The sequence below is a fragment of the Liolophura sinensis genome, chromosome 12 (genome assembly GCF_032854445.1).
Source record: "Liolophura sinensis isolate JHLJ2023 chromosome 12, CUHK_Ljap_v2, whole genome shotgun sequence".
Lineage (NCBI taxonomy): Eukaryota > Metazoa > Mollusca > Polyplacophora > Chitonida > Chitonidae > Liolophura > Liolophura sinensis.
In genome coordinates this window covers 10,234,997-10,258,336 of record NC_088306.1, presented here as the reverse complement: position 1 = coordinate 10,258,336, position 23,340 = coordinate 10,234,997, and the positions used below count along the sequence as shown (strand labels likewise).

At 40.1% G+C, this 23,340-nt stretch overlaps 2 protein-coding genes across 4 annotated transcripts in view; one reads left to right on the top strand and one right to left on the bottom strand.

Annotated features, from left to right (window-relative positions):
* The window catches only part of LOC135479048 (uncharacterized), a 38,408-nt gene extending 31,715 nt beyond the window's left edge, over positions 1-6,693 (top strand). For all 3 annotated transcript variants that reach the window (XM_064758760.1, XM_064758763.1, XM_064758761.1), the window contains 4 exons: positions 2,024-2,088; positions 3,487-3,558; positions 3,827-3,996; positions 4,466-6,693. In XM_064758760.1, coding sequence (XP_064614830.1) covers positions 2,024-2,088; positions 3,487-3,558; positions 3,827-3,996; positions 4,466-4,668 — 510 coding nt within the window. In that variant the 3' untranslated portion in view covers positions 4,669-6,693. The remainder of the gene's footprint in view (positions 1-2,023; positions 2,089-3,486; positions 3,559-3,826; positions 3,997-4,465) is intronic.
* Positions 6,694-12,342: 5,649 nt separating this feature from the next.
* Positions 12,343-23,340, bottom strand: part of LOC135479481 (uncharacterized protein C5orf34 homolog) — a 26,889-nt gene continuing 15,891 nt past the window's right edge. Inside the window, exons 9-12 of the mRNA XM_064759331.1 lie at positions 22,298-22,434; positions 21,713-21,817; positions 20,233-20,273; positions 12,343-13,263 (exon numbers count right to left, since the gene is read on the bottom strand). Coding sequence (XP_064615401.1) covers positions 13,022-13,263; positions 20,233-20,273; positions 21,713-21,817; positions 22,298-22,434 — 525 coding nt within the window. The 3' untranslated portion in view covers positions 12,343-13,021. The remainder of the gene's footprint in view (positions 13,264-20,232; positions 20,274-21,712; positions 21,818-22,297; positions 22,435-23,340) is intronic.

Genomic DNA, 23,340 nt, shown 5'->3' with positions numbered 1-23,340 from the left:
ATTAAAACCTGAGACTAAGGAATCATGTGAGTGCTTCCGCTCTAACTGACCGGCTGTCGTTAAAAGTATCGTCCCCAAATCGGTCAAACTGAATGATAATATATGAAGAATTAATAACACAGCTTTAGCCCTCACGCAAATCAAGCTCTGAGTGGTTCGACTTCGACAATTGGTCACGGAGTTTATCCAGTGGAAGTCGCAGTGTGTTTCGAACTCAGGAATATATAAATCTGCACATATATTGTAATGACAAAAACTTTTCGACAACGCAGCTCTTCCTGTACAAGGCGTAAAACATTCAGTGTCAAGGGTTAACGTCTTATTAGGGCTGGGGGCTGTACTCTGAATATGTGGTTACCTCTGTGGATTACCTGTCTTACTTAGGCTAGTGCATGTACGCTGAATATGTTGAGGTTTACATCTGTGGTTTACCTGTCTGTAATACTAGGGCTAGGGGCTGTACTCGGAATATGTTAAGGTTTACATCTGTGGTTTACCTGTCTTACAAGGGCTGTTTACCGTACCCTGAATATGTTACGGTTTACACCTGTGGTTTACCTGTCTTACCAGGGCTGTTGACCTTACTCTGAATATGATAAGGTTTATATTGTGGTTTACCTGTCTTACCAGGGCTGTTGACCGTACTCTGAATATGATAAGGTTTATATTGTGGTTTACCTGTCTTACCAGGGCCGTTGACCGTACTCTGAATATGATAAGGTTTATACCTGTGGTTTACCTGTCTTACCAGGGCTGTTGACCGTACTCTGAATATGATAAGGTTTATATTGTGGTTTACCTGTCTTACCAGGGCTGTTGACCGTACTCTGAATATGATTAGGTTTACACCTGTGGTTTACCTGTCTTACCAGGGCTGTTGACCGTACTCTGAATATGATACGGTTTATACCTGTGGTTTACCTGTCTTACCAGGGCTGTTGACCGTACTCTGAATATGATAAGGTTTATATTGTGGTTTACCTGTCTTACCAGGGCTGTTGACCGTACTCTGAATATGATAAGGTTTATACCTGTGGTTTACCTGTCTTACCAGGGCTGTTGACCGTACTCTGAATATGATAAGGTTTATACCTGTGGTTTACCTGTCTTACCAGGGCTGTTGACCGTACTCTGAATATGATAAGGTTTATATTGTGGTTTACCTGTCTTACCAGGGCTGTTGACCGTACTCTGAATATGATAAGGTTTATACCTGTGGTTTACCTGTCTTACCAGGGCTGTTGACCGTACTCTGAATATGATAAGGTTTATATTGTGGTTTACCTGTCTTACCAGGGCTGTTGACCGTACTCTGAATATGATTAGGTTTACACCTGTGGTTTACCTGTCTTACCAGGGCTGTTGACCGTACTCTGAATATGATACGGTTTATACCTGTGGTTTACCTGTCTTACCAGGGCTGTTGACCGTACTCTGAATATGATAAGGTTTATATTGTGGTTTACCTGTCTTACCAGGGCTGTTGACCGTACTCTGAATATGATAAGGTTTATACCTGTGGTTTACCTGTCTTACCAGGGCTGTTGACCGTACTCTGAATATGATAAGGTTTATACCTGTGGTTTACCTGTCTTACCAGGGCTGTTGACCGTACTCTGAATATGATAAGGTTTATATTGTGGTTTACCTGTCTTACCAGGGCTGTTGACCGTACTCTGAATATGATAAGGTTTATACCTGTGGTTTACCTGTCTTACCAGGGCTGTTGACCGTACTCTGAATATGATAAGGTTTATATTGTGGTTTACCTGTCTTACCAGGGCTGTTGACCGTACTCTGAATATGATAAGGTTTATATTGTGGTTTACCTGTCTTACCAGGGCTGTTGACCGTACTCTGAATATGATAAGGTTTATATTGTGGTTTACCTGTCTTACCAGGGCTGTTGACCGTACTCTGAATATGATTAGGTTTACACCTGTGGTTTACCTGTATTACTAGGACGGGGAGCTCTACTCTGAACATGTTAAGATTTATACCTGTTGTTTACTTGTCTTACTAGGGCTGGGGACTCTACTCTGAATACCTGGGCGAGGAGATGGAACTGTACAAGGATGAATACGAACTGTAAGTTTACACTTTTGTGTTCTGGATGTGTTGCAAAGCGTGACCTTCACCTTGGGTTTGAGCCGGCAGAATTACAGCCATGTCAAAGTCCACAACAAAACAAAAACAGCCATAATTTTGTCCGAAACAGAAGCAAAGGCCGGACAATCACATTCGATCTTTATAACTTATCATGATCAAACCATATACCAAGTTTCAGTCAAATATTTATTTAATTATTTGACTGGCGTTTTACACCGTACTCAAGAATATTTCACTTATACGACAGCGGCCAGCATTATGGTGGGTAGAAACAAGGCAGAGCCGGGGGGAAACCCACGACCATCCTCAGGTTGCTGACAGACCTTCCCACGTACGGCTGGTGAGGAAGCCGGCAAAAGCTGGACTTGAACTCACAGCGACCGCATTGGTGATAGGCTCCTGTGTTCAATCAAACATGTTGAATAGTTACGAAAAAAAAACACAAGGTGTTTTTATACGGAATGACGGACGGATAGACATACCAGTAAAGGACTAACCGTTCTTAACATCCAACTAGACCTATGGCTGAGCTGTACCACAAAACGTACAGAAGATAAGTAAAATCTCAGGCTGCTCCAAAACACTGAATAGATAAAGGTGTGATTTCAGCTATATAAAAGATGAACAGTTCCAATAGGCTGATTTCATCCATAGCCACTCTTTATACTCTTACTGATATGATATTAGCGTTATCAACCTCTGGCCTGGAGGGAATTTCCCTTTACTCCACTGGTGAACGTGTGGGCTGGACTCTAAGAGATCACTGGTTCAATTCCCCAGCCCGTACTTCTGATTACAACAGACTACTAATCTTTGCACAACCTCTTTCTGAAGCTAAATCGCTAAAACTGAAAAGTTGAGTCCAGATCTATGTAATGCCAGGGACGTTAACATTTCCTGTAATCCAGACCTACCACTCTGAATAACAGACATTCTTACTACCGGTGGCCTGGTGTCAGTGGCCTACACAGTGTCTGATGTAGGTTCAAGCCGGGTGTCTTTCAACATTGACATTCCAGTAAGATAGCATTGTTATTATGCCGGCATTGACATTGACTACATGCAGCAATATGAGAAATGCTAAAGTAAACTCATGAGGAGGATACAGAGAGAGATAAACGAAGTCAAAATTTAAGTGATTTTTTAAAAAGGATATTAATGGACATAAACAAAAGCGTGAAATGTTCCAGCCACCACAGACTTATGTGAAAAACGATTATCACTGTATGTTTTGCGGAAGCAGCTCCTCACAGACAACTTATCAGAAAAGAAATTTTATATCCGGTCCCCCGCACCACGTGTAGAGGGCAAAAGCTTACGAAGCACAGAACATAGACCAACAAGTCGCACATGAGTTATCGTTGCTTGCCCTTTCAGACTGGGTCGATATGCTGGAGAGATCTACCGTGCTTGCAGATTAGTGGTGGACACTGGACTCCATTCTCTAGGGTAGGTTGAATCCGGGTACTTACGCAGTAATGAAGAAGTAAGCCAGTATATGTTTTCCGGCTTCGACTCGGTGATTTCAAATCTTTGGTTAAGTATTTAGAGTATTTCCATAACAATGGAGGTTTTCTGAACCGCTGAAACATACAGAGCGACCTCAGTGTGTCTTTGACATTTTTTTATGAAATACAATTACGTACCTATAGTCTTTTAATTTCTTTATTCTAAAGTAATCCCTTATTCTAAAGTAAAACCACTGTTGTTGATGTAGCTGGGAAAGAGAAGAAGCCATACAGTACATGTTAAACTACACGTCATCGGACCGTCCTGACATCGAGGTGGAGATCGACAGATACATCACGTGGCCTGGACAGGCATGCGCATACAAGTACGGCGAGATAAAAATACTGGAACTACGTCGAAAAGCTCAACTGGAACTAGGTTTGTTTGTTCTTGTTTTTTTGTTTTTTAGTGTTTTAGTCTACTCTCAGAAACACTGGTCACGGACTCATTGAGTAGGAAATCTTTAAACTTTTTAATAAAAAAAAATTAAACAAAATATTTCGCTCGACCAGAAGATGAGTTCCATGAAATGATGGTGAACGGTGCTGTCTCAATTTGATGAAAATTATTTGTGAGCGATTTATTTTCGTTTATGTTTGTGTAATAGAAGAGTTTTTAGGTATAAACTCAGTTTTTCTGCATAAAATATAATGATATATGATATGATATGATTCATTGGTGTTAAATGCCTTAATTAAGAATACTCACTTAAACACGAAGTCAGTCGGTCTCGTGGCGAGACTGGAGTAAACCATCGACCACTAGCAAGTAATTGACGAACTTTTCCAGCAGAATTTCAGTTTTTCATGAGCGTAAATGGCTTTTCCACGTTCATTTGTGATTTCAGGTGACAAGTTTAATCTGAAGCAATTCCACGACGTAATCCTTGGGTTGGCCGCTGTCCCTCTCCAGGTGATGGAGGATGCGGTGGACGAGATGATTCAACACGTGAAAGACGCGCAGAAACAGCCAAGTTCTGTGAGCCGAACCCAAGCTGAGTGGATAGCACTCTCGTTTGCTCTCATTATTGCGCTCGCCATTGGTGCATAAGTCAACCAGTCAGCGATAAGTGCTTGTATACTTCCGCTTTAATTCACTTGTCACTTCCGGTCCCTGTTTCCATAGCATCCGTTTAAACTCTTGCAATATGGAGAAACCCAACATTTTGAATACATGACGAAAATTGACAGTTACTCCACCAGTATGACGAATATAATCATTTGGTTTAAGCGTCTACTATGTCAGTAACTTTGTCCAGTACATGAGCCTCTGAAAAAACTCAAACATTCAGCCTGGAGATCTGAGTCGCACCCGAAAACTGACTGGTGGGTAGTTCGTCTACCACGCCATATCTGATACTGTTCAAGGGTATCCAAGATCTAGATTTCGTAAAGTATTTTTCGTTTTAAAAGGCTTTAAGTATGCATATATTTTTGTAAAGCATTTTCCGTCAAACAACAATGTTGGTCGCCGTCGTATAAGTTAAATATTCTTCAGTACGGCGTAAGAATTTAATCATACACATAAATAAATGTAAATATTTTAGACACATTTTGTTTCTTGGGAGGGGAGATTTGCAGACAGAATAATTTGCTCTCACATCGTAAACATTTTGGTTTGCTAAATATATTATCAGCAACTTTAGCCTGTTGTCGGAAGGCTTTAGCATAAGACACCTAATTTACAAGTGAACTTCCACATTCAAAAATAAGAATTTTTTCTCTCTAAAAACGTTTAACTTTGGGCACTACTTCTGCTGATGTTTCTTTTTTTCTGTGATCAAACTTTGTTCTGTTTTTTTTAGTTAATTTCCTTAAATGTGGATGAATGTTGTGTTTTGTTGCTTAACTTAGGGTTCTACATATTAGGCTTTTCCCTTAGCTGTTGGATAAATTTTGTGTTTATTTTGATAAATTTTCTGCCCCATACATCAGCGCATTCCCTTAAAAGTGGAGCATCTTTGTGTTCTGTAGATCACCATTTTCCTCTGTATTATAATATTCCGACCCAACCGTACACTATAAACAGAGATCATTTCAGTACCATATCATAGTTAACTGGCTATCAGCCAGATATATTTATGACACATGGTATCCTTACATATAACAGAAATTACCGCTTCCAAAACATTACACATTAACCGGTCTTTTGATCATGGAGATGACCTTGGCCTTTGTTGCTAGGCGACCACGTGATCTATTATCTTAAAAGCGGAAGCCACATCCATGTAGGCAAGTGGCTATTGTACATTTATATTGTTCGTCGTGAATATTAAGACTGTAGAATGTCTAAAGATTACTGGCTGTGATATTTGGGTGGTAAATTTTGATTTCGTGTCAAATTCTAAATTAAGTTGTCTACATTTGCGCATAGGGGTTAATTGTCCACAATTCTTCCCTTTTTCGCATGTTTGTTTGTCTCAACCATTCAAACCTTATAGGATCTATATAAATATTCATGAGAAGATAGCATAACGTCTAAGCCAATCGAGAAACGCGTTAAGCTCGGCGGCTTTGAGAAATTGTTTTATGACACACATTTTGGCCTATTAAACTTTACCATTAGTTGGCTAAAAAGAGGAATAGTGAGATGTATACTATATATACCGGGGTCGGTCAAGCAAAGAAAAAAATGACTCAAGAAACTTAAAATGACTCAAGAAACTTATATCGCCTCACACTATTTTTAAGCACCCCTATACGAGTAGACCTTCTCAAAAATTAAAAGCAAGAGCCGTGGCGAGATGGAAAAATCAATTCCCAGGAAGGTTACTTCCTGAAATTTTGTAGCCCTTTGCTTCACCTACAGCGCTAGTTGCAGATTGGACTTTGATTGCAATCGAACAGGAAGAGCAAAGTTTTAAAAAATGACAAGCCCGCTATCCTTTCACACGTAATAAATCCACCATGACTTCCATTCATATTATTTCATACCACTTTTCTGTTGTTTTGAATGGACCATTTAACTATCTTCCCAAATATTTATGTAAATGAATACGAGTGAAATATGATATATGTGAAGATGTGAACACATTTACATCTGTACAAAAATAAAAGCCATGGGTCAACATTGAGTTGTAAGAAAAATGGCGTTTCTGTGTTGTTACTTAGCTCACCATGTGAAAAAAAGCCATCTTCCATCAAATGTCGCGTGAAGTCATATCAAAGACGACAGAGATTAAGCCTGTAACGTTTTGGAGAAATGCTGTTGCTGCGTTCGGTAGCATACCTGCAAGTCGTATTTTCGAATTCACGACCTCACGACTCGTAAATACAATTCGTGAACTCGAAAGTTATCTGACGGATCGAGTTTGTGACCTTCACCTTGGGAAGTTTAGCACAAAACAGGCCCGTGAAAAGTTTACTCAGATGTCGGCTAACAATTTATAAACCTTCTCATCCTCTGCCCACACATGTCCTCGATGTCACTGTGGTAAAACAATAAAAGCTATAAGCTACTCGCTGCCAGCAGGACAGAAGAACGAACCGCATACTCGGTCGCCATCTTGTTTCGTAGACACGACTGGCGAAATTGTCCGAATGATTCCGCCTCGTTTCTCCCACCAAATTCACGACCCGAATGGTGTTTACGAGGGTTACTGAGCTCATCATCAGACCAGATCTATAACCTAAAGCCATGTTCACACTGATCGATTTTTCGTTTCGACTAGTGGAACGAAAACAGAACAATCTCATAAGAAACGTTCACATAAGTGGTTGGAATTTCACGAAGTCATGTCAGTTTTATTTTCATTTGGATACAAGTGTGAACGCGGAACTCAGCAGTTTGTCGGGGAAAAAAAGATGGATCTGAGTCAGTAACATTAAAAACCATGCACGTTCCAAGGTCAAGTGCGAGTAAGAAATGGGTTCGTGAGTGAGGTGAGACTCCTTGTCAGATACGACGCGGTGTAATGTTGGTCATGCGTAAAATACGACACGGTGTAATGTTGGTCATGCGTCAGATAAGACGCGGTGTAATGTTGGTCATGTGTCAGATATGCCTCGATGTAATGATGACAGTGTGTCAGATACGACATGATCTGATGTAATGATGACAGTGTGTCAGATACGACACGATGTGATGTTGGTCATGCGTCAGATAAGACTGGCTGTAATGTTGGTCGTGCGTCAGATAAGACTGGCTGTAATGTTGGTCATGCGTCAGATAAGACTGGTTGTAATGTTGGGCATGCGTCAGACAAGAGTGGCTGTAATGTTGGGCATGCGTCAGACAAGACTGGCTGTAATGTTGGCCGTGCGTCAAATACAATGTGATGTAACGTTGGTCGTGCGTCAGATACGAAGAGGTGTAATGTTGGCCGTGCGTCAGGAAAGACTGGCTGTAATGTCGGTCATGCGTCAGATAAGACTCGGTGTAATGCTGGTCCTGCGTCAGATAAGGTTCCCTGTAATGTTGGTCGTGGGTCACGTAAGACTGGCTATAATGTTGGTCGTGCGTCAGATAAGGGTCGCTGTAATGTTATTCGTGCTTCAAATAAGTAATATTGACTGTGCTTCAAATAAAACTCGCTGTAATATTGATCGCACGTCAAATATGATCTGATGTAATGTTGGTCGTACGTCAGGTACGTGATATAATGTTGGTTGTGCATCAGATACTCGCGATGTAATGTTGGTCGTGCGACCGATACGGCTGGATGTAATGTTGGTCATGTGTCAGATTAGCCTCGCTGTAATGTTGGACACCCAAATAGACGGCACCTCACTGATCAATGGCCAGTTGTCTCCGGGACGTCTGAATAATGGCACCTCATTCGTCAATGGCAAGTTGTCTCTGGGAAAGCCCAGTGGATGACTCCTCATTGGCCAATGGCCAGTGGTTTCCGGAAGACCCCAGTAGATGGCGCCTCATTGGCCAATGGCCAGTTGTATCTGAGACACCCCAGTAGATGGTACCTCACTGGTCTATGGCCAGTTGTATCAGGGACGTCCCAGTAGATGACACCTCATTGGTCAATGCCAGTTATCTCAGGGACGTCCCAGTAGATGACTCCCCATTGGTCAATGGGCAGTTGTCTCAGGGAGGTCCCAAAAGAGGACTCCTCATTGGTCTACGGCCAGTGGTCTCCGGGACACCCAAATAGATGGCGCCTCACTGATCAATGGCCAGTTGTCTCCGGGACACTCGAGTATGATACAAAACTAAAGACGGCCATTAAAAGGAAAGTGCCTAGCGATAACTTGATCTGTCACTAGAAGCTAGGCCAGTTGATCAGAAGTGCTATAGGACGTGGTAAAGTGCCATATGACAAAGGCTGAGCAAACGGAAGAGTAAAGTGGACACACAAACAATAAAACGCCCGAGAGTGAAGTATTACTCGATAAAACAAATTTTATTCCATTTTAAATTCTTCTACAAAATAGATAACAAGTATGTACAATTTGAGGAAGAGAGCGGAAAATCGCTAGTAACAAAGTTTGAAGTGGAAAAGATTTTTATATACATATGAAACGAGCATTTTAGTTGAAACTATCTTATTACAAATATTTATATATACAAATTGTGAATATTCTTTTGTGCAACAACATCGTTGTTATACAAAGAAAAATAAGTCCAACGTAGGCACCCGTCAGTCGTAAGCTCGATTCAATATCAGTATTAGGCCCTATGTTCCCAAAGACCATTTCAGGGATATAAATGCTAATGTATTTACAATCCTATGTTGTAATCTAACTTCAACTAAAAATAGGTCAAGGTCGGAACTGGGTTTTGCCACATAACTATAGAACGAGTCTTGCAATTCATGTAGTCGAACATAGAGGACATACAGGGGAAACAAGACAGCGCAGTTCACTTGAGGTAATGACAGAGGTGAAAATGAGACGGGAAGGTATAAGGAAATGAACAACACTGGATCATATTCTGTGAACTATGGCTGATAATAACCTGAAATTATAGGATGCCCGAACGATAGGACAATAACGCTCCATGTGTAAATTAAGAACGGCAACAAAAGCGTACGTTATCTTTGGACTTTGAGACTGTGAAGCAGACTTCATCATTTGATTGGTGTTTTACTCCGTACTCAAGAATATTTCACTTACACGCCGCCGCCTAGCATTATGTTGAGAGGAAACCGGGTTCGAAACCCAAGACCATCCGCAGGATGCTGGCAGACCTGAAGCCGACTTTCGTATTCATTTCCATGTTACTCAGGGTAAGTGCAAGTAAAATGACAATTGCCCTGATGGCGGAGGTCTAGAATACTGGAATTCATGACCTTCAGAAACTTAGTCAAGGTCAATTATTCGTCATCTCTAGAAAATCAGAGGAGCTCTTACTTTCTCGTACTCAAGAATAGAAAATTAAGACAGGACATAAAACAAAGCATTCTGAAAATACGGTAGCTGGCCTGATTGAGCAGTTCGTACAACGGCATTATGTTCAAATCATGTCATGCGTTCAAATAATGACTTCTAAATGAAAATAAAGTAGAATGAACGACTCTGCAATACACAGATATTATTCTCTAATCAGGCAGTGCTAAGATCTTGCCACTAAATCAACAGGTAAGGCCAAAAATATTATACCGTCACAGGTATAACTTTATTGTATGCGTAAGGACTGCAGAGCCACTGCAACCCTATGCTTGGCCAAAAACTTAAACGAAAGTGGACACCGCCACCGACACTATCTAACCCCTTCTCATAATACCTCTCTTTACTTCGTACAGGCGAGCTAAAAATGATTTTAAAAAAAGTGAATCACTGGTTCCTGACTAAAGTTTTCAAGAGGTAAAAACACATGTTATTGTTGACTAGAATCTTTACAACACAATTTCATTGGGTTAAATGTCGCCAGTTCCCTGCTCTTTTGAAAATCTGTAGTGACATTTGAAGTTGATATTAACTAACCTCTTGGAATTCGTTATGGCGCAGTATGATCTTAGTGCGATATTAAACTTTCAATCTCGACTATCATTTTACACAAATCTGGACAATTGGCCGTAAGCCAAAAAGCTGTTCTAATCGGTAAAATATCCCTTGTTCATGGCATGAACGAAAGTAGAAAAATAAAATAAGTTATATATTATTTATAATATAATGAAATGATAAATCCCACTGAGTAGCTTTGGCTATCAAAAATCAACTAGTGCACTGTAATAAAACAAAAAAGTATAAATTAAAAAAAAAAAAAAACAATACTGAATGAGCGCTAGTCGATGGTTCAGAAAGTATTGGTTAAAATTTTGCTAAGTGGTATGTTCATGTCTTGGTATGTGGTGTGTTCATGCTTTGATACGTGGTGTGTTCATCCTATGAAAAGTGGTACGTTTATGCTTTGGTAAGTGGTGAGTTCATTGTTTGATAGCTGGTGTGTTCATACTCTGGTAATTGGTATGTTCATACTTTGGTCCTTGGTGTGTTCATTCTTTGGTATGTGGTGCGTTCATGCTTTGGTATGTGGTGCGTTCATGCTTTGGTATGGGGTGCGTTCATGCTTTGGTATGTGGTGTGTTCATGCTTTGGTATGTGGTGTGTCGTTGCTTTGGTACGTCGTGCATTCATGCTTTGGTACATCGTGCATTTATAATTTGGTACGTGGTGCGCTCATGCCTAGGTACGTGGTGCATTCATGCTTTGGTACGTGGTGCGTTCATGCTTTTGTATGTGGTGCTTTCATGCTTTGGTACCACATGGTGCGTTCATGCTTTGGTAACAAGTGAGTTCATGTTTTGCTATGTGGTGCGTTCATGCTTGGTAAGTGGTGCATTCATGCTTTGGTGTGTGGTGTGTTCATACTTTGGTGCGTTCTACAATTTTTTTGTACATTTTACCTGATTCCTGAATAGCATTGGTCAAGATTGCCATTCTGAGGTTTGTCTGGAAAGTGGGATGATATCTTACTACGGAAGTTTCAGCACTAGGAGAAAGATTTTATAACATTCATGAGCCTCTAAAAATGTAGTTTTGGGGGAGAAATTTTAGGTCATTTGCCGATATTGTGACCATTGTTACATGCTTTAACCTTGGATGGACTATCTCCACTCTCAGCCAATCATCAATTCAGTATGCTTTTTGGAAGAGCTATACTGTGTATAGAAAGTTACTGTCTTCCTTATAGCCTACAAATAACCATTTCTTTCAAATAAGTTAGAAGCACAATTGCTTTCAGCTGAAATAGATAACAAAAAAACACATTCAATACGCCATATTAAAGCTTTCCATCTTTGGAAAAATGTCTACAAACGACTGATGAGGTTCTCCATTTGCTTTTCTCTACAGAATCTGCAGCATGAGTAAAATAATTAATTCAATAAGTAATTCAACTTAGATAATCTGTTCCCAGAGTCAAATCAGGGCATTTAACTACACCAAGGCAGCGATATTTTAACCAAAGGTCTGCATGCCCTTTAATTATGATTAATTCAATAAGTAATTCAACTTAGACAATCTGTTCCCAGAGTCCCATCAGGGCATTTACATACACCAAGGCAGCGATATTTTAACCAAAGGTCTGCATGCCCTTAAATCATGATTAATTCAATAAGTAATTCAACTTAGATAATCTGTTCCCAGAGTCAAATCAAGGCATTTACTTACGCCAAGGCAGCGATATTTTAACCAAAGGTCTGCATGCCCTTTAATCATGATTAATTCAATAAGTAATTCAACTTAGATAATCTGTTCCCAGAGTCAAATCAGGACATTTAACTACATCAAGGCTGCGATAATATAACCAAAGGTCTGCATACCCTTTAATCATGATTAATTCAATAAGTAATTCAACTTAGATAATCTGTTCCCAGAGTCCCATCAGGGCATTTACTTACATCAAGGCAGCGATATTTTAACCAAAGGTCTGCATGCCCTTTAATCATGATTAATTCAATAAGTAATTCAACTTAGATAATCTGTTCCCAGAGTCAAACCGGGGCATTTACCTACACCAAGGCAGCGATATTTTAACCAAAGGTCTGCATACCCTCTAATCATGATTAAAAATGCAAATACAATAAGGTCACTTTCAGAGCAGGCGAAATATAAAAGCACTCTGGCAACCATTTTCAAAACACAAGAAAAGCAGAAAGGTTTCGAATTCATTCAGATGAAAAATTGCCCATGCCATCACCAAGATATAAATCAGAAATTGTTATTTAATATCATACTGAGACACTGCCATTTTCCACATGTCCAGGACTTACCAGCAGTGAACATGTGTTTTCTATTCCACACCAAAAGCCACAGTCAGTGTAAAGCACCTTTCACTTTTACGCACAAAAAAATGCTACCGTTCATCAGCCAGAAAGTGCTAGCACTACACAGAACTAGACTTAAAACACAGCAATGAAACAGAATGTTTTTCATAAAACACTTCCCTGAAACTAGCTAAAATATTGGTCGGTTAACATATACAAATATCTTAATCCTTCAAGAAATTACTTGCGTGCGGACAACAAGGAATCGATATCACTGATAACCCTGGACGTTTTCTGAAGGGCTCTGCGTACGTCATCAAAACTCTTAATCTGATCGTTGTCGGAACTGTTTGTGGAAGTTGTGACTGAAGGGGCATCTGAGGTCCTGTAGCAGAGTCCGTCAAGAGGAGCAAAACGGCAACCATCTCCCGAGGGGCCCACCCCAAGGCTCTGGTGTTTCAAAACAGTGTTCTCCACAACATCTAAGATATCAGAGTTAAGTCACTCAATAATCAGTTTCATTTTGACATATCCAGATTAAATAACTCAATATTCAGATTCGGACTGTTTGTTGGTTTATAGTTTTAATTCATGCCACATTGCTAAATCTACATTATATCATTTGAACTTTTTTATTTTGGGGTCAAAATTATTTGACATGGTCACAAAGCTATATCCTACAAAAAGGCGGTTTCAATACTGCAACATTTACAGCATTTCTGGACACCACATACGTGTATGATGTCTCGAACACCACATATGATGTCTCAGACACCACATGTGATGTCCTAGGACACCACATATGTGTATGATGTCTCGGACACCACATGCGATGTCCCCGGACACCACATACGTGTTTGATGTCTCGCACACCACATATGATGTCTCGGACAACCACATATGATGTCTCGGACACCACATATGATGTCTCGGACACCAAATATGATGTCTTGGACACCACATATAATGTCTCAGACAACCAGTGACAGTATTTGGATAACCAGAACAGGGATCTCAGCCCACTTTGGACAAAACACATAGTGTAAGTATAGGAATTTTGTGCAGGAAAAGTAGGATGTTAACAGAATATTTTTCGATCTTCGGAAATAGAAAGCTATAATTATAATGACAGCTATAATATACTGACAGGGTACACTACACAGTGCAGAATAAACAACAAAGAATGCAATCAGCACAGGACAGAGAATAAATAATAGAGAACAAAGAATGGAATAGGCCTGGGATAACAAGACGATGGGGAGAGAAATGACATAGAATGCAATCAGCACAGGATAGAGAATGAATAATAGAGAAGAAAGAATGGAATAGACCTGGGATAACAGACGATGGGGAGAGAATGACAAAGAATGCAATCAGCACAGGATGGAGGAATGAATAATAGAGAACAAAGAATGGAATAGACCTGAAATAACAGACCATTGGGAGAGAATGACAAAGAATGCAATCAGCACAGGATAGAGAATGAATAATAGAGAACAAAGAATGGAAACAGACCTGGCATAATAGACGATGGGGAAGAATGACAAAGAATGCAATCAGCACAGGATGGAGAATGAATAATAGAGAACAAAGAATGGAATAGACCTGGCATAATAGACGATGGGGCGTGAATGACAAAGAATGCAATCAGCATAGGACAGAGAATGAATAACAGAGAAGAAAGAATGGAACAGACCTGGGATAACAGATGATGGGGAGTGGAATGACAAAGAATGCAATCAGCACAGGATGGAGAATGAATAATAGAGGACAAAGAATGGAATAGACCTGGGATAACAGACCATGGGGAGTGAATGACAAAGAATGCAATCAGCACAGGATGGAGAATGAATAATAGAGAACAAAGAATGGAATAGACCTGGAATAACAGACCATGGGGAGTGAATGACAAAGAATGCAATCAGCACAGGATAGAGAATGAATAATAGAGAACAAAGAATGGAATAGACCTGGCATAATAGACGATGGGGCGTGAATGACAAAGAATGCAATCAGCATAGGACAGAGAATGAATAACAGAGAACAAAGAATGGAACAGACCTGGGATAACAGATGATGGGGAGTGAATGACAAAGAATGCAATCAGCACAGGATGGAGAATGAATAATAGAGAACAAAGAATGGAATAGACCTGGGATAACAGACCATGGGGAGAGAATGACAAAGAATGCAATCAGCACAGGACAGAGAATGAATAACAGAGAAGAAAGAATGGAACAGACCTGGCATAACAGACGATGGGGAGTGAATGACAAAGAATGCAATCAGCACAGGATGGAGAATGAATAATAGAGAACAAAGAATGGAATAGACCTGGAATAACAAACGATAGGGAGTGAATGACAACGAATGCAATCAGCACAGGATGGAGAATGAATAATAGAGAACAAAGAATGGAATAGACCTGGGATAACAGACGATGGGGAGAGAATGACAAAGAATGCAATCAGCACAGGATGGAGAATGAATAATAGAGAACAAAGAATGGAATAGACCTGAAATAACAGACCATTGGGAGAGAATGACAAAGAATGCAATCAGCACAGGATAGAGAATGAATAATAGAGAACAAAGAATGGAACAGACCTGGCATAATAGACGATGGGGAGAGAATGACAAAGAATGCAATCAGCACAGGATGGAGAATGAATAATAGAGAACAAAGAATGGAATAGACCTGGCATAATAGACGATGGGGCGTGAATGACAAAGAATGCAATCAGCATAGGACAGAGAATGAATAACAGAGAAGAAAGAATGGAACAGACCTGGGATAACAGATGATGGGGAGTGAATGACAAAGAATGCAATCAGCACAGGATGGAGAATGAATAATAGAGGACAAAGAATGGAATAGACCTGGGATAACAGACGATGGGGAGTGAATGACAAAGAATGCAATCAGCACAGGATGGAGAATGAATAATAGAGAACAAAGAATGGAATAGACCTGGAATAACAGACCATGGGGAGTGAATGACGAAGAATGCAATCAGCACAGGATAGAGAATGAATAATAGAGAACAAAGAATGGAATAGACCTGGCATAATAGACGATGGGGCGTGAATGACAAAGAATGCAATCAGCATAGGACAGAGAATGAATAACAGAGAACAAAGAATGGAACAGACCTGGGATAACAGATGATGGGGAGTGAATGACAAAGAATGCAATCAGCACAGGATGGAGAATGAATAATAGAGAACAAAGAATGGAATAGACCTGGGATAACAGACCATGGGGAGAGAATGACAAAGAATGCAATCAGCACAGGACAGAGAATGAATAACAGAGAACAAAGAATGGAACAGACCTGGCATAACAGACGATGGGGAGTGAATGACAAAGAATGCAATCAGCACAGGATGGAGAATGAATAATAGAGAACAAAGAATGGAATAGACCTGGAATAACAAACGATAGGGAGTGAATGACAACGAATGCAATCAGCACAGGATGGAGAATGAATAATAGAGAACAAAGAATGGAATAGACCTGGGATAACAGACGATAGGGAGAGAATGACATAGAATGCAATCAGCACAGGATGGAGAATGAATAATAGAGAACAAAGAATGGAATAGACCTGGGATAACAGACCATGGGGAGTGAATGACAAAGAATGCAATCAGCACAGGACAGAGAATGAATAACAGAGAACAAAGAATGGAACAGACCTGGCATAACAGACGATGGGGAGTGAATGACAAAGAATGCAATCAGCACAGGATGGAGAATGAATAATAGAGAACAAAGAATGGAACAGACCTGGCATAATAGACGATGGGGAGTGAATGACAAAGAATGCAATCAGCACAGGATGGAGAATGAATAATAGAGAACAAAGAATGGAATAGACCTGGGATAACAGACGATGGGGAGAGAATGACAAAGAATGCAATCAGCACAGGATGGAGAATGAATAATAGAGAACAAAGAATGGAATAGACCTGGAATAACAGACCATGGGGAGTGAATGACAAAGAATGCAATCAGCACAGGATGGAGAATGAATGATAGAGAACAAAGAATGGAATAGACCTGGAATAACAGACCATGGGGAGTGAATGACAAAGAATGCAATCAGCACAGGATGGAGAATGAATAATAGAGAACAAAGAATGGAATAGACCTGGAATAACAGACCATGGGGAGTGAATGACAAAGAATGCAATCAGCACAGGATGGAGAATGAATAACAGAGAACAAAGAATGGAATAGACCTGGAATAACAGACCATGGGGAGTGAATGACGAAGAATGCAATCAGCACAGGATAGAGAATGAATAATAGAGAACAAAGAATGGAATAGACCTGGCATAATAGACGATGGGGCGTGAATGACAAAGAATGCAATCAGCATAGGACAGAGAATGAATAACAGAGAAGAAAGAATGGAACAGACCTGGGATAACAGATGATGGGGAGTGAATGACAAAGAATGCAATCAGCACAGGATGGAGAATGAATAATAGAGAACAAAGAATGGAATAGACCTGGGATAACAGACCATGGGGAGTGAATGACAAAGAATGCAATCAGCACAGGATGGAGAATGAATAACAGAGAACAAAGAATGGAACAGACCTGGCATAACAGACGATGGGGAGTGAATGACAAAGAATGCAATCAGCACAGGATGGAGAATGAATAATAGAGAACAAAGAATGGAATAGACCTGGAATAACAAACGATAGGGAGTGAATGACAACGAATGCAATCAGCACAGGATGGAGAATGAATAATAGAGAACAAAGAATGGAATAGACCTGGGATAACAGACGATAGGGAGAGAATGACATAGAATGCAATCAGCACAGGATGGAGAATGAATAATAGAGAAGAAAGAATGGAATAGACCTGGGATAACAGACCATGGGGAGTGAATGACAAAGAATGCAATCAGCACAGGACAGAGAATGAATAACAGAGAAGAAAGAATGGAACAGACCTGGCATAACAGACGATGGGGAGTGAATGACAAAGAATGCAATCAGCACAGGATGGAGAATGAATAATAGAGAACAAAGAATGGAATAGGCCTGGGATAACAAACGATAGGGAGTGAATGACAACGAATGCAATCAGCACAGGATGGAGAATGAATAATAGAGAACAAAGAATGGAATAGACCTGGGATAACAGACGATAGGGAGAGAATGACATAGAATGCAATCAGCACAGGATGGAGAATGAATAATAGAGAACAAAGAATGGAATAGACCTGGGATAACAGACCATGGGGAGTGAATGACAAAGAATGCAATCAGCACAGGACAGAGAATGAATAACAGAGAACAAAGAATGGAATAGACCTGGCATAACAGACGATGGGGAGTGAATGACAAAGAATGCAATCAGCACAGGATGGAGAATGAATAATAGAGAACAAAGAATGGAACAGACCTGGCATAATAGACGATGGGGAGTGAATGACAAAGAATGCAATCAGCACAGGATGGAGAATGAATAATAGAGAACAAAGAATGGAATAGACCTGGGATAACAGACGATGGGGAGAGAATGACAAAGAATGCAATCAGCACAGGATGGAGAATGAATAATAGAGAACAAAGAATGGAATAGACCTGGAATAACAGACCATGGGGAGTGAATGACAAAGAATGCAATCAGCACAGGATGGAGAATGAATGATAGAGAACAAAGAATGGAATAGACCTGGAATAACAGACCATGGGGAGTGAATGACAAAGAATGCAATCAGCACAGGATGGAGAATGAATAATAGAGAACAAAGAATGGAATAGACCTGGAATAACAGACCATGGGGAGTGAATGACAAAGAATGCAATCAGCACAGGATGGAGAATGAATAACAGAGAACAAAGAATGGAATAGACCTGGAATAACAGACCATGGGGAGTGAATGACGAAGAATGCAATCAGCACAGGATAGAGAATGAATAATAGAGAACAAAGAATGGAATAGACCTGGCATAATAGACGATGGGGCGTGAATGACAAAGAATGCAATCAGCATAGGACAGAGAATGAATAACAGAGAAGAAAGAATGGAACAGACCTGGGATAACAGATGATGGGGAGTGAATGACAAAGAATGCAATCAGCACAGGATGGAGAATGAATAATAGAGAACAAAGAATGGAATAGACCTGGGATAACAGACCATGGGGAGTGAATGACAAAGAATGCAATCAGCACAGGATGGAGAATGAATAACAGAGAACAAAGAATGGAACAGACCTGGCATAACAGACGATGGGGAGTGAATGACAAAGAATGCAATCAGCACAGGATGGAGAATGAATAATAGAGAACAAAGAATGGAATAGACCTGGAATAACAAACGATAGGGAGTGAATGACAACGAATGCAATCAGCACAGGATGGAGAATGAATAATAGAGAACAAAGAATGGAATAGACCTGGGATAACAGACGATAGGGAGAGAATGACATAGAATGCAATCAGCACAGGATGGAGAATGAATAATAGAGAACAAAGAATGGAATAGACCTGGATAACAGACCATGGGGAGTGAATGACAAAGAATGCAATCAGCACAGGACAGAGAATGAATAACAGAGAACAAAGAATGGAACAGACCTGGCATAACAGACCATGGGGAGTGAATGACAAAGAATGCAATCAGCACAGGATGGAGAATGAATAATAGAGAACAAAGAATGGAACAGACCTGGGATAACAGACGATGGGGAGAGAATGACAAAGAATGCAATCAGCACAGGATAGAGAATGAATAATAGAGAACAAAGAATGGAATAGACCTGGGATAACAGATGGGGAGAGAATGACGAAGAATGCAATCAGCACAGGATGGAGAATGAATAATAGAGAACAAAGAATGGAATAGACCTGGAATAACAGACGATGGGGAGAGAATGACGAAGAATGCCAACACAGGGTGCTGCATGCCACACAAAGGGAGTTAAATAGCAAAGAATCCGCTGGATATTGGGTGATAGCTAGACAATGGTGATAACTAGGCAACGGTGATAACTAGATAACGGTGATAACTAGACAACGGTGATAACCAGGCAATGGTGATAACTAGACAATGGTGATAACTAGGCAATGGTGATAGCTAGGCAATGGTGATAACTAGACAATGGTGATAACCAGATGATGGTGATAACTAGGCAATGGTGATAACTCGCCAATGGTGATAACTAGACAATGGTGAAAACTAGAAGATGAAGAATACACAGACAAGAATGTAACTGACAGCGTGTGGTGGACGAATAAACACAACCACAAAGCTGACAGACAAATAGACAATAAACTGTAAAAAACATAACTGACTTGGTGTAACGGATAGGCAATGGAGAATACACATTGTTACAGAAAAGTGCCACTAGAACACCATAACAAGCCTTACAAGACAAGCACCACAACCATGGTTACAGTATAAAGTCGCAAAGGATACAGTTAAAGCAGTTGATTTTCCTTAACTCGGTATCAGGAGATCTGCAGGAAACCAAAAATAGAGAGACAATTACAACTCTTGGATTTTATTTACTTTTCGATTTGTTTGTGTGACGTATGTATTCTACGTAGTACTCGATGTTTGAATATTTAAATTATATTTTAATTATCATTTTCATCATATCCACTATTTATTACCATCTCTATTAAAAAAAAAACAAAAAAAAAACATGAACGTTGTTGATTTGGAGCATTTAACTTGAAACAACACTTTCTATAGAGTGAGTGAGTGCTTGGGGTTTAACATCGTACTTAACAATTTTTCAGTCATATGATGACGAAGGAGTATTTCCACCCCTCTATTATCCAGTGCTGCTTCACTGAGACAGCTTACCGAAGGCAAGTAAGCCGCCTCGTCCGAGCCATTATACTAATACGGTCAACCAGTCGCTGCACTATCCTCTAAATGCTGAACGTCAAGCAAGGAAGCTACAACTTCCTCTTTTAAGATCTCAGGTGTGACCAGGATAGGCCCTGGACCTACCAACTCCCAAAGCGGACACTCTAAGAACCGGGCCGGTCACTTTCTACGGCAAATGCCTTTCAACCATAAAAACAGTTCTAATAAGATAAATACTAAGGGTATTATAAGGAGTGGGCCACGGCCTAAAGGGTTGAAGGTGCTTGCTTTTCATTCAAAAGAGTCTTCGTGGCCACTTGCCATCACCAGCACCCATGTGGTTGTTTGTGGAGCCCAACATTTTGTCTTCCACCAAAGAGGTGTGCTTATTTGTACTGTCACATGTGTGAAGTTCACCAGGAACTAGCCACAGGTGGGTGATTTTTCCACGGCACTCTGGTTTCATCTACCAACTATACTGACTGAAAAATAAATTCTTCAGTGTGACGTAAAGAACAATCAAATAAATGAAAAAATATAAATAACATCTTTACACTGCTGATGGTAAACATGATCCCATGCTTGCCAATAGGGGAGGTTCGTGTTGAAACTCTTTTGTCATCAGAGGTAAAAATAGTCCTACTGTGCCATGTGACTTGTGAAAAATGTCAGGCCACCTTTGTTGACATTAATTTATTGATCACCTGTCTCATCCTTTTCCTGAGGCACAAATAATACCTCTTTCCTTTGGGAGCTTCTCTAGTTCATAAAACGTTCAGCTTCTCAATTTTCTTCATCACACGTCTACTCTAAACTTTTTAAGGACACCCATGTTACAGTATGAGTGATCAAAAATAGTTGCATAACAATTTTGACAGGTCACACGGCACAGTTGGGACTTTTTCTACCTCTATCAATAAAAGAGTTCAAGCTCAAAACTCCCCTAGGCTATCCGCAAACATAACTCAACTCAAACTAGCACCAATACCGTGAAATTCTCTGATTCAGTGCATATTAGGACATAAAAGTAAAATAGAAAAAACTTAAAACAGAAATCAAAAAAATACTGTTTTCCACTTACACATCTCTGGAGGAGTTGGGGAGGGTGGCATTGGCGTAGAACTGAGTCCTATCTCTGACAGGTGTATTACACCAGGCACACCACTCCAGAGCATAATCCACACACCTGAAGATTCAGACAGAGGTATTACATACAGAATCCATCATTTAGAAATTCATGGAATTTATTGTCATCTAATCACCCTGCTGTCTGAACTATAGAATGGAAGGGTGCTTAGTTGAAGGGGGAAAAAAAAACAGGTGATGTGTGAATAAGGTGAATGAGCATTTCGGGAAATCGCACCAGTTCAAGCTGGTTCGGGCAAGACGAGGTGGGAGCTGTCACACTGTAGCTGCTTCATTGAATATATATTTTGCATAATCAGGTCTGTCGGCTTTACACTGGCAACGTTAGCAACTACTGTAAGTCGCATTAGTTTGGGAGAGTCCCTTCCTTATCTCTATGTTATCTCTTATCTCTAGCCTAAACTTGTCTGAACACACTTGAAGAGACTGCTTGGAAAGCATATATTTCTTGTTAACTTAGCCATTCAATTCCATGTGATTGGACTACACTGCCAGAGGGTGGCTACACAAAGATACTTACGTTTTGTACGGACCAGGGCTGCTAAGCTTGACCAGGGTGTACTGCCCCGAGGGCAGGAGGAGGCGGCAGTGACCGGCGGGGATTAATTCACCCCACACCCGGGCCTTCTGGCTGCGGTAAACACTGTCACATGTCACCTGGCATTGTACAACATCAGTAATTTAGTCATGTTTAACAACGTTTAATAATAGTACCAGAACGGTATATAAAAGTTATAAACAGACAATAATAAAACTGACTGACTGACTGATTGATGTATTTGTTTATTTGTTTACGTGTTTTACATCGCACTCAAAAATATTTCACTTCTACAACTGTGGACAACATTATGGTGGAAGGAAACCTGGCAGAGCACTGGGGAAACCCACGATTATCTGCATGTTGCTGTCAGACCTTATCATGAGCAGCCTGACCATAAGGAACTGACCAATCATTTTACCATACATGTATTTTATTTACTAGATGGTTGACAGGTTTTTGGATGAAAAAAAAAACCCCAAAAAACAGTAAATCAAAGGAAAAATAACTGCATCACCAGGTATCAATCAAACATCTTGACAGCCGACACTGCCTATGTTTTAGAAGAGAGAGAGTAATATAGCTTTGACAAAACATCAACAACCTCATCGAGTTGTGCCATTCCTACTCATGTCATCACATTGTAGTACTGTTTAGATTCACTTGACCCTAAAATATAAATTATACACTTGGAAACTTAATACTGAATATAAACTTGAGGCTAAAATCAAGAATTTGTAATTAACATTTATTCATATGCCTATAAGGCCTCAACGATGGAACATCTCTCTCCTGCCATTGTGTTTTACATGTTATTTCATGTCAATGCTAATGCCTTGGGGTACCACATTGGTTGCCCAATCATTACCAGGCCCCTATTTTTAAACAAAAATGGGCAGGGTGGAATTTTTCCAAACGGGGCACTTTTCAGTGCGAATAATACCTTTAAAGTGCACTATTTCCTGCTTGCGTCTTTAATAATGAATGTGGTAAATAAATATTCAAAAGAGATTTAGCAGTAAAAA